This window comes from Lutra lutra, chromosome 10, assembly GCF_902655055.1.
Source record: "Lutra lutra chromosome 10, mLutLut1.2, whole genome shotgun sequence".
Classification (NCBI taxonomy): domain Eukaryota; kingdom Metazoa; phylum Chordata; class Mammalia; order Carnivora; family Mustelidae; genus Lutra; species Lutra lutra.
In genome coordinates, this window is record NC_062287.1 from 53,743,263 (window position 1) to 53,755,897 (window position 12,635).

Here is a 12,635-nt window from a genome sequence, read left to right on the forward strand (position 1 = left end):
CGCTAGGTAGCATTTTCACAATATTTGTACTTCCAGTCCATAAGCATGGAATGTTTTTCCATCTCTTTCTGTCTTCTTCAATTTCTTTCATGAGTACATTAGTTTTCTGAGTACAGATTCCGTGCCTCTTTGGTTAGGTTTATTCCTAGGTATCTTATGGTTTGGGGAGCAATTATAAATGAGATCGACTCCTTAATTTCTCTTTCTTCTGTCTTGTTGTTGGTGTATACAAATACAACTGATTTCTGTACACTGGTTTTTATCCTGACACTTTACTGAATTCCTGTATGAGTTCAGGCAGTTTGGGGGTGGAGTCTTTTGGGTTTTCCACATAAAGTATCATATCATCTGCAAAGAGTAAGAGTTTGACTTCTTTGGATTCTGATGCCTTAATTTCTTTATGTTGTCTGACTCCTGAGGCTAGAACTTCTAGTACTATGTTGAATAGCATGGTGATAGTAAATGTCCCTGCCGGGCTTCTGACCTTAGGGGAAAAGCTCTCAGTTTTTCCCCACTGAGAATGATATTCGCTGTAGGTTTTTCATAGATGGCTTTGATGATATTGAGGAATGAAGCCTGTATCCCTACACTGTGCAGAGTTTTGATCAAGAAAGGATGCTGTACTTTGTAAAATGCTTTTTCTGCATCTACTGAGAGGTTCATATGATTCTTGTTCTTTCTCTTATTAATGTAGTGTATGACACTGATTGATTTGTGGATGTTGAACCAATCTTGCAGCCCAGGAATAAATCCCACTTGGTCGTGGTGAATAATCCTTTTCAATGTACTGTTGGATCCTATTGGCTAGTATTTTGGTGAAAATTTTCACATCCATGTTCATCAGGGATATTGGTCTGTAATTCTTTTTGATGAGTTTTCATCTGGTTTTGGGATCCAGATGACACTGGCCTCATAAAATTAGTTTGGAAGTTTTCCTTCCATTTCTATTTTTTTAGAACAGTTTCAGGAGAATAGGTATTAACTCTTCTTTAAATGTTTGGTAGGATTCCCCTGGGAAGCCATCTGGCCCTGGGCTCTTGTTTGTTGGGAGATTTTTGATGACTGCTTCAGTGTCCTTACTGGTTATGGGTCTGTTCAGGTTTTCTATTTCTTCCTGGTTCAGTTTTCGTAGTTTATACATCTCTAGGAATGCAACCATTTCTTCCAGATGGTCTAATTTGCTGGTGTATAGTTGCTCATAAAATGTTCTTATAATTGTTTGTATTTCTTTGATGTTGGTTGTGATTGCTCCTCTTTCATTCATGATTTTATTTGGATCCTTTCTCTTTTCTTTTTGTTAAGTCTGGCCAAGGGTTTATCAATCTTATTAATTCTCTCAAAGAACAAACTCCTACTTTTGTTGCTCTGTTCTACTGTTCTTTTGGTCTCTATTTCATTGAGATCTGCTCTGATCTTTATTATTTCTCTTCTCCTGCTGGGTTTAGGCTTTCTTTGCTGTTCTTTCTCCAGCTCCTTTTGGTGTACGGTTAGGGTGTGTACTTGAAACCTTTCTTGTTTTATGAGAAAGGCTCATATTGCTCTGTACTTTCCTCTCAGGACTGTCTTTTGCTGCATCCCAAAGATTTTGAACAGTTGGGTTTTCATTTTCATTTGTTTCCATGAATTTTTAAAATTCCCCTTTAATTTCCTGGTTGACCCATTCATTCTTTATCAGGATACTCTTTAGCGTCCATGTATTTGAGTTCTTTCCAACTTTTTTCTTCTGGTTGAGTTCTAGTTTCAGTGTATTGTGGTCTGAAAATATGCAGGGCATGATCCCAGTCTTTTGGTACCAGTTGAGACCTGATTTGTGACCCAGGATGTGATCTCTTCTGGAGAATGTTCCATGCGCCCTAGAGAAGAATGTGTATTCTGGTACTTTGGGATGGAATGTTCTGAATATATCTGTGAAGTCCATCTGTCCAGTGTGTCATTTACAGCCTTCATTTCCTTGTTGATATTTTGCTTAGATGATTTGTCCAGTTCAGGGAGGGGAAACTGTATCCAAAAATTTTAAAGAAAGAAAAACATATATACACAAAAAATAAGATTGAATACAATGAAGGGATGGAATATGACTGTAAAAATGAAAATTAAAAACATTTTTAAAAAGGAATTGATGTGATGTTGGTTAAAATAGGAAGGAAGAACAATTCAAAAAAATTTAAAAAGAAAAAAATAAAGAAAAATTTAAAAATTAACTGGAAAGATTAAAGAATCATGGGAAAAAGCCATGAATTCTATGTGCTCCCTTCCCCTAGCGTTGTAATTTTGCACTTCTCATTGACTGGTAAACTTGGTCTTGGCTGGATGCTTTTGCTGATCTTCTGGGGCAGTGGCTTGTTGCAGTGATTCTCAAGTCTCTTTGCCCCAGGTGGAGTTACATACCGTTGCCAGGGCCCAGGCTACGTAATCTGCTCAGGTTTGCTCTCGGTAGCTTTTGTTCACTGAAAGCTTTCTGTACAGCTCTGGAGGATGAGAATAAAAATGGTGGTCCCCCAATCTCTGGTCCAGGAGGAGCCAACAACTCAGGGCCCCACTCCTCAGTATGCCCTCAGAGAAAAGCAATCAATCACTCCTGTCTCCCTGGTCTCCAGCCACACTCTCTGTTCACCTGGCCTATGATGAGCGTTTCTATCTCTGATATGTGACACCGGTTGGAGTCTCCAAGCTCAGTTGATTCCTGCAGCACGCTCCTGTGCTGCTCCTCCCACAGGAGGAAGGGGAGTCTCCTTGTTTCTGCCACTTGTTGGGCCCCTGCTCAAAGAGGCCGACTGTGCCACAGATCACAGTTTATGGCAACCCCGGGCTGAGATCCTACTCCTCAGCTCAGTCTGTGCAACCAGCTTCCCCATTGCAACACCTGGGAGCTCTGCCACACTCAGGCAACCCCCTCCAACATCTTTCTGTGACCCCGAGGGTCCTAAGACCACACTGTCCAGGTGAGGGTTCCACCCCCGCTTAGCCACTGGAGCGACGTCCCTTCGCTGAGCAGACTTCTAAAAGTTTGGATTTGGTGCTCCGATGCTCTGTAACTTGCCGGGAGCCAGCTGATGTAGGCTCCCTCCCCGCCCTGGTCTGTCTTCCTGTATATCACCTTGGATTCGCTTCTCTGCAGGTCCTGCCTTCCAGAAAATGGTTGCATTTGTGTTCATAGAATTGCTGCTATTCTTCGATCTCCTGTTGAGTTTGTAGGTGTTCAGAATGGTTTAGTAACCGTCTAGCTGAATTCCTGGACCATACAATATTTAGGTTTCTTACTCTCAACCATCTTGCTCCTCCCCCTACATTTAATGCTTTTTAATGGGAATTCTAGTTTATATGATATCAAGATCACTACCCCTACTTTGTTATGATTTCTAATTTTTTCTGAATCATTTTAAGTGCATCTTTTATATAAAGCATAGAGTTTGGCTTGTTTAGTAAGCAAATTTGAAAATGTTTTCCTTTGGTAGTTAAGCTCATTTGTATTGATTGATATGATTGATGTGTTTAATCTCAATAGTACTGTCTTACTATAATTGTTACACATGTTTTATATTTAATGTATTTCTCTAAGTGATAAGTCTTTCACTCTTTAAAAAACTTTTCTTGGTATGTAAAAAGGCATCTGTTTTGTTCTAAGGGTTTCTTTTGTATTTAGGCATTTTATAGTACTCTGAGCCCCCCTTTATTTTCTTACTTGACCTTTTACTACCCAATTTGTTACTTTTAAATTGTATCCTTTAGTAGTCAACTTATTACCTAGGCAATAGTCAGTGAACTTATTTATTCTACTTTGCACTTTCCTTCCCTCATTTAAACTTTTTTTAAAAAGATTTTATTTATTTGTTTGAGAGAAAGAGAGCGAGCACACACGCACAAGCAGGAGAAGCGGCAGGCAGAGCAGGCGAAGGGGAAAAGCAGACTCCCTGCTGAGGAAGGACTCAATCCCAGGACCCTGGGATCATGACCTAAGCTGTAGGCAGACGTTTAACCAACTGACCAACCTAGGCATCCCTTTTTCCCTTATTTAAAAAAACTTCATTCTTTCTTATTACACCATATAATGTGTCCATATATTATCCTTTAACTCTATCCCACCTATATTAGACTTAGATCTATAGTTAAATATATTAAAGTCTCATCATCAGACATTTTGCTGAAGTTTTCCCAGGCTTTTCTTAGTTGGATGAACATCATTCTCTATATAATGTAATCAGCAGAACTTTCCGCGACAATGGACATGTTCTTTATCTGCATTGCCCAATCGGGTAGCCACAAGCCTCCTATGAGTATTGAGTGCCTAAGATGTGTCTAGTGCAACACAGAAATTGAATTTTACATTTTATCTAATTTTAATTAATTTAAATTTAAATTGCCACATGTGTCTAGTAGCTACTAAATTAGTACAGTGCCCACAGATTCATGAGGAAGGAGTCATGTATATAATAGTCAGTGAGACTTGCATGTTTAAAAATGTCTCTCTAGGGTGCCTGGGTGGCTCAGTGGGTTAAGCCGCTGCCTTCGGCTCAGGTCATGATTTCAGGGTTCTGGGATCGAGTCCTGCATCAGGCTCTCTACTCGGCAGGGAGCCTGCTTCTCTCTCTCTCTCTCTCTCTCTCTCTCTCTGCCTGCCTCTCTACTTGTGATCTCTGTCAAATAAATAAATAAAATCTTAAAAAAAAAAAGTCTTTCTATACCCTGGATATCTGAAAACAACTTGATTAGAATTGAAAATGTGTGGCTGACCCTAAAAATGCTGTTCCACTGGTACCCTTCTTTTTGTTGCTGATGAGGTGTAATGCTGGCCTAACTTATTTGCCTTAGTCAGTAAGGGGCCCTTGTTCACTAGAGCTTTAAGGATTTTTTTTCGTTTTTAAAATCCAGTAGTTTTACAAGGCTATGTTTGAGAGTTAATCATTCCAAGACAGTTTTAGGAGGCAAAAATTGACCTTTCAATACGGATTCATTTTTTTCTTCTTTTGTTTCTAAAGTTTCCTGAATTATAATTTTAAATGTAAGTTCTATTTCACTGTTTTGTTTTTCTTCTCCAGGGACTCCAGTGATATGTTTATGAAGTCTTCTCTGCCTCTCTTCCATTTCAATCACTTTCTCTCTGGCCCTTTTCATCATCTAATTTTCATTCTTTTGCTTACTTCTCTGTCTACTTAAGTAGCCCTTATTAAATATTCAACACATTGTAATTCAGCTTCAATATCTTTCCTAAGTTTAACCAATTCTAGTTTTATTTCTTTTAGAAGAGGGTGTTATTTATTTCTGAATTTTTATTCATTTCTTTGAGGCTAGTTAATTCAGCTTGGAGTTTTATGCTATAGTTTCCCTCTGCTTTGTAATTAGTTGTTGGGGAAAGATGCCCATGAGCCAAAAAATCTTGACTTGCATTTTCTGTTTTCTTTTACAGTAATTTTATATGGATGTAGACTGCTGCTTTTGGTCCCTATGGAGGAAAGAGTCAAGATTTGGGGGGGCCTAAAAATTCCTAGCTCAAGACTGCTCCCTTCTGTCAGAATAGTGAGGTTCAGTGCCCTCTTTCATATATACTTACTTACTTGGGCAATACAGGGAGTGAAGGAGGAAGGGTCTGATTAGTTCATCTGTTTCCACAGGATCTTAATTCCTCCCCCTAGTTTCCTTCTTTCCCTTCACTGACATATCTCCAAAGGGTCGCTCCCTCTTTCTTTCTTTAAATACTTTTTTTTTTTTTTTTTAAGAGAGAAGGAGAGAGAGAATCACAAGCAGGCTCCACATTCAGCACAGATCCTGATGCAGGGCTCAAATCCCAAGACCCTGAGATCATAACCTGAGCCAAAATCAAGAGTCAGAAACTTAACCAAGTGAGCCACCCAGGCACCCCAGTCCCATCCCCTTTTTATATATCCCTTTCCCAGAAGTAGTATCTTTCTAAAACATGCTACCTTAGGTCTTACACATTTTAAAGTCTTTACCTTTAGCCTTTGTAATCTACCAGATCTCAGACTGCTTTCAGAAATTTTGCATTTAGGGGCGCCTGGGTGGCTCAGTGGGTTAAGCTGCTGCCTTCGGCTCAGGTCATGATCTCGGAGTCCTGTGATCGAGCCTCGCATCGGGCTCTCTGCTCAGCAGGGAGCCTGCTTCCTCCTCTCTCTCTGCCTGCCTCTCTGCCTGCTTGTGATCTCTCTGTCAAATAAATAAATAAAATCTTTAAAAAAAAAAAAAAGAAATTTTGCATTTAGTGCGCAGATTTTTTTTTTCAGACTTTGGCTCTCAACCCCTCTCCTCTTTTTCACGCAGTTTTTCAAACTTCCCCAACTCTAAAGCATCAAAGATAATTCTATTGGAAATTGGTGTTTTTACTTATTTAAAAATGATCTGAAGTTCACAGTATTGAATAAGTGTGGTACTATGAACTTTCTTTCTTAATCTGTGTGGTTTTCTGGGAGGATGAGTAGACAAATTCTAATTTAGGAGGACACTATTATCCTAGGCAACCAGGAAGTCCCACAAATCTTTTTATTCTTATTGTTATTACTGATTGTGACCTGTCAGTATTTTATAAACATTCTTAAAACATCCCTGTAAATAGGGGCACCTAGGTAGTGCAGTCGGTTAAGCCTCCAACTCTTGGTTTCGGCTCAGGTCATGATCATAATCTCAGGGTCCTGAGATCAACCCCCGAGTCAGTCTCCATGCTCAGTGTGGAGTCTGCATTAGAATCCCTCTCCCTCTGCCCCTACCCATCTATACTCTAAAAATAAATAAATAAATCTTTTTAAAAATATCCCAGGAAATAAAGCAAAGAGCTAAGTTTGTGAACAAGTCTTCCTTTTGAAGTAACTTTCTTAAAACAAATAACTTTTTTTTAAAGATTTTATTTATTTATTTGACAGACAGAGATCACAAGTAGGCAGAGAGACAGGCAGAGAGAGAGGAAGGGAAGCAGGCTCCCTACTGAGGAGAGAGCCCGATGCGGGGCTCGATCCCAGGATCCTGGGATCATGACCTGAGCCGAAGGCAGAGGCTTTAACCCACTGAGCCACCCAGGTGCCCCAAAACAAATAACTTTCTTAAATATCATGCATATGAGAAATGGATTCTGAAACTGAAGTCTCTCACATCCAATGATTAATTACAGTAGAATCTGATATGACACATTATAGTTTATTGATCTGTAGTAATTAAAAGTCCTTTCTACCTATGTATAAATAATACTTTGGGCTAAAACAAGAAATTGTGTTTAGAAGATTATATATAAAAGAAACAAACTAGAATCAACTTTGTTATTTTTCTTGTTATGATGATAATGCAAGAACATGACATAGAGATTTTCCCATCTTAGGCTCTGATAAAGTTCATTCACCCATCCATCCAACACTTATGGAATACCACTAAATTGCCAGTCAATAGGGATATAAAGATAACCAAGACACAGTCCCTGCCCCACAGACAAGGTAGAGGAATATGAATAAGTTGCAAAAGGTTAGTTACAGTACAATACCTTTTAAATAGTTTGAAAATATGCAAACCATATTATATATACTTTAAAGTATACATATATATGTAGTATAAACACAAAAACACCTGAGAAAATGATAAGCAAATTAAGTGTAGAGATTAACTCTAGGAGGATGAGCTGGGAGGATGAAGGGAATAAAACCAGGCAGGAATACAAACGTAGGTTCAATTTTATCTAGTAGTTTATTTCCTTAAAAAAGAAAAAAATCTGAAACAAATATCACAAAGTACTAACATCTGACAAAGCTGAGTGGTAAGACACATGGGTATATTTGTATTATCTCTATTCTTTTCTGTATGCTTGAAATATTCTGATTTTTTAAAAACTGTATTCAAAATGCAGTTCAATGTACTGGAGTTTTAAATCAGAAGTTTCAGACTATGTTCAAGTTGTGTAGTAACACAAAATTAAGAACCAATTTTAAGTATGAATGAGAAAAATAATCCATCTGAATACTATACATCAATTTTAGATGAAGTGTTACACATACCTGTGAGTGCTAAATAAGAAGCAATGTACCGCTTTTCCAGTCCATCTCTAACACTCTGAATTGCACCAAAAATTGGAGGTATAATCATAATCAGGTTACTCACTGTATTCCCTATAGGAGAACACAAGAAAATAATTATATTAGTCAATACCACTTTAAATAAAAATACATGAACTTGGCCCTTAATAAAAGTTAAATAGGTGACTTCTGAGAAAGATGGTAGAAACATATTTACAAGGAAAATAATTCTCTACTCAAAATAAATACTGCAAAATGATCCAAATTGGGGCACCTGGGTGGCTCCACTAAGTGACTGCCTTCAGCTTGTGCCATGACCCTAGAGTCCTAGGACTGAGTCCCATGTTAGACTCCCTCCTCAGTGGGAAATCTGCTTCTACCTCTAACCCTCCCCCTCTCCTGCACTCTCTCTCATTCTCTCTCTCTCAAACAAAATCTTAAAAAAAAAAAAAAGATCCAATTAAAATAAAGATAACTTTTGACAAGTAAAACTAAGATTTTTCTTTTTTTTCAGATTTTTCTTTTTTCAGAGATTTTATTTATTTATTTGTCAGAGTGAGAGAGAGAGAATGAGCAAGCACAAATGGGGGAGAGCTGGAGAAGTATGCTCCCCACTGAGGAAGGAGCCCCTTGTAGAACTCTATCCCACCACCCAGGGATCATGACCTGAACCAAAGGTAGATGTTTAACTAACAGAGCCATCCACGTGTCCCAAAACTAAGATTTTTCAATCAGAATAGTCACTAAAGAAAATTCCTTTTTTTTTTTTTTTTTTTAGATTTTATTTATTTATTTGACAGAGAGAGAGAAAGCACAAGAGAGAACAAGCAGGGGGAGCTACAGAGGGAGAAGCAGGCTCCCTGCTGAGCAGGGAGTCCAATACAGGGTTTGATGCCAGGACCCCAGGATCATAACCTGAGCCAAAGGCTGATGCTTCCTCAACTGAGCCACCCAGGTGCTAATTCTAAAGATAAAAAGAAGTATCTCAAAAAGAACCCCAAAGATTCAGCAGAAAATGAGTTGGAAAAGGTAGGTATTGAGACTGAAAGAACGGTTCACAGATAGACTAATGACAAGATAAAATACAGAACTGTGTCTACTGAATCAAATAGCAACAAATTGGGATACGCATTTTGTATGTCTTTTTGAAATTTCTTATTTATTTATTTATTTGTTTGTTTGTTTGTTTGTTTATTTATTTGACAGAGAGAGATCACAAGTAGACGGAGAGGCAGGCAGAGAGAGAGAGGGAAGCAGGCTCCCTGCTGAGCAGAGAGCCGGATGCGGGACTCGATCCCAGGACCCTGAGATCATGACCTGAGCCGAAGGCAGAGGCTTAACCCACTGAGCCACCCAGGCGCCTATGGTAATATATTTAATTTCTTGTTTCCAACAATGTCTCTTCATCTGATTTTTGTTCCTATCTTTACAAACCAGAAACAAACCTCAAACATGAAAAGCAAAGAAATAATAAACATACCAAAGCAGAAATAAGTAGGAAAAGGGGGAAAGAAATGGATAAACTATTTTATAAGTTGATTCTGGGTAGAATAAAGTGGCACAAAGCATTCAAAATTTGAAATGAGTAATTTTCAACACAGGAGCTTATAACAAATATCAATCAATGGACATATACAGAACACTCTACTGTATAGCATATACATTCTTCTCAAATACACATGGAACATTTGGACAGACCATATGTTAGACTACAAATGCTCAACAGACTTGAAAAGATAGATAACATACAAAATACTTCCTCCAACCACAACAAAATGAAGTTAAAAATAACCAAACAAAAATTCACAAGTCTGTGGAAATTAAATGACATATTCTTTTCTTTCCTATATTTTGGGGGGCTATTTGCCATCCCAATATCACTCTCCTTTTTTTCTTAATAAAAGAACCCCAATTTTTTCTTGTAGGAGTTTTAGGATTCCAGTTTTTACATTTACGTCTTTAATCCATTTTGAGCTTACTTTTGTGTATGATACAAGAAAGTGGTCCAGTTTCATTTCTTTGCATGTAGCTATTCAGTTTTCCCAGCACGATTTATGAAGGGGTTGTTTTTTTCCCATTTTTTTAAAAGATTTTCTTTATTTACTTGACAGACGGAGATCACAAGTAGCAGAGAGGCAGGCAGAGACAGAGAGAGAGAGGAAGCAGGCTCCCCACTGAGCAGAGAGCCTGTTGTGGGGCTTCATCCCAGGACCCTGAGATCATGACCTGAGCCGAAGGCAGAGACTTAACCCAATGAGCCACCCAGGCACCCCTCTTTTTCCCATTATATATTCTTGCTCCCCTTTGGAGATTAGTTGACCATATAAGCATGGGTTTCTTTCTGGGCTCCCTATTCTGTTCCATTGATCAATGTGTCTGTTTTTGTGCCAGTACCATACACTGTTTTGATAAAACACCATATTCTTGAACAACCAACTGATCAAAGAAATCAAAAGAGAAAAGTAGAAAATACTCAGAGATGAATTAAAATAAACACAACATCCCAAAATTCAAGGGATGAAACAACAGCCGCACTAAGGCAAAATTTATAGCTATAAATGTTTACATCAGAAAACAAGATCAGGGGGTGCCTGGGTGGTTCAACCAGTAAAGCGACCGCCTTAGGAACAAGCCATGCATTGGGCTCCTTGCTCAGGGGGCAGCCTGCTTCTCCCTCTGTCCCTCCCCAAACTGGGCTCTCTCTCTCTCTCAAATAAATAAAATCTGAAAAAACAACAACAAAACAACCCCCACAAGATCAGGGCACCTAGGTGGCCCAGTGAGTTAAGTGACCGACTCTTGATTTTGGCTCAGGTCATTATCTCAGGGTCATGAGATCAAGCCAAGCACTGGGCTCCATACTGAGCATGGAGCCTGCCTGCGATTCCCTCTCTCTCTCGTTCTCACCCTCTGTCCCTCCCCCTCTCCCACTCGTATTCTCTCAATCTCTAAAAACAAAAAAATAAAAAACCATGAAGGACAATCTCCAGCTGAAATGAAATAATGCTAACTAGTAACATGAATATATATAAAAATAAACAACACACCGGTGAAGGTAAGCATATGGTCCAAGTCTGAATACCACAATACCGTAATACGCTGGTATATTAATCACTTACCTCTATCACTTATAAAGGTGAAAGGACAAAAGTAATAAAAATAACTATAGTTGCAAAAAAAACCCCACAAAACTATAGCTGCAAATCACATATCCAATAAAGTGTTAGTATCCAAAATATAGAAGGGAATGATACAAAACCCAAGAAACCAAATAATCCAATTTAAAAATCGGCAGAAAATATGAACAGACACTTCACCAAGAGACATGCAGATGGCCAACAGACACATGAAAAGATGCTCAACATCCCTCATTGTCAGGGAAATGCAAATCAAAACCACAATGAGGTATCATCTCCCACCTGTCAGAATGGCTAAAATCAACACAGGAAACAACAGGTGTTGGCAAGGATGTGCAGGAAAAGGAACCTTCATGCACTGCTGGTGGGAATGCAAACTAGTGCAGCCACTGTGGAAAATAGTATGGAGCTTCCTCAGAAAGTTAAAAATAAAACTACCTTAAAATCTAGTAATCGCACTACTGGGTATTTATCCAAAGAATATGAAAACACTGGGGTACCTGGGCAGCTCAGATGGTTAAGCAGCTGCCTTCAACTCAGGTCATGATCCCAGAGTCTTGAGATGGAGCCCGAATCTGGCTCCCTGCTCAGTGGGGAGGCTGCTTCTCCCTCTCCCTCTGCCTGCTGCTCCCCCTGCATGTGCTCTCTCTCTCTGTCAAATAAATAAATATAAAATATTTGTAATATTTTCTATTTATAATAGCAATAAAATATTAATATCAAATAGTAACATTAAAATTCTAAAATATTTATAATATTATAAAATAGTAAAATAATGATAAAAATTTTGAAAGAATGTGAAAACACTAATTTGAAGGGATATATGCACACCATGCTTATTATAGCATAATTAACAATAGCCAAATTCTGGCAGCAGCCCAAGTTTCCATCCATAGATGAAGGGATAAAGAAAATGTAGCATATGTATACACAATGGAGTATTTTTCAGCCATAACAAAGAATGAAATCTTGCCATTTAGAACAACATGGATGGATCTAGAGTATAATGCTAAGCCAAATAAGCCAGTGAGAGAAAGACAAACACCATATGATTTCACTCATATGTGGAATTTAAGAAACAAATGAGCAAAGGAAAAAAAAGAGCAAGAGAAACCATGAAACAGATCCCTAACAATAGAAAACAAACTGATGGTTACCAAAGGGGAGGTGGGGGAGGAATGGGTTAAACAGGGGATGGGGATTAAGAATGTACTTATCAGGGACGCCTGGGTGGCTCAGTTGGTTAAGCGGCTGCCTTCGGCTCAGGTCATGATCCCAGCGTCCTGGGATCAAGTCCCACATCGAGCTCCTTTCTCCTCAGGGAGCCTGCTTCTCCCTCTGCCACTCTGTCTGCCTGTGCTCTCTCTCTCTCTCTCTCTGGCAAATAAATAAATAAAATCTTAAAAAAAAAAAAAAAAAGAATGTACTTATCATAAAGGGCACTGAGTAATGTATAGAATTGTTAAATCACTACAATGTACACCTGGAACTAATA

The 12,635-nt window shown here is 38.6% G+C and overlaps 1 protein-coding gene across 3 annotated transcripts in view; it reads right to left on the minus strand.

The window, feature by feature from the left end:
• ACER3 (alkaline ceramidase 3) overlaps positions 1–12,635 on the minus strand; it is a 164,948-nt gene that overhangs the window by 105,311 nt on the left and 47,002 nt on the right. For 2 of the 3 annotated variants that reach the window (XM_047690271.1, XM_047690270.1), the window contains exon 2: positions 7,986–8,096. In XM_047690271.1, coding sequence (XP_047546227.1) covers positions 7,986–8,096 — 111 coding nt within the window. The remainder of the gene's footprint in view (positions 1–7,985; positions 8,097–12,635) is intronic. The other variant, XM_047690272.1, reaches the window with a different exon arrangement.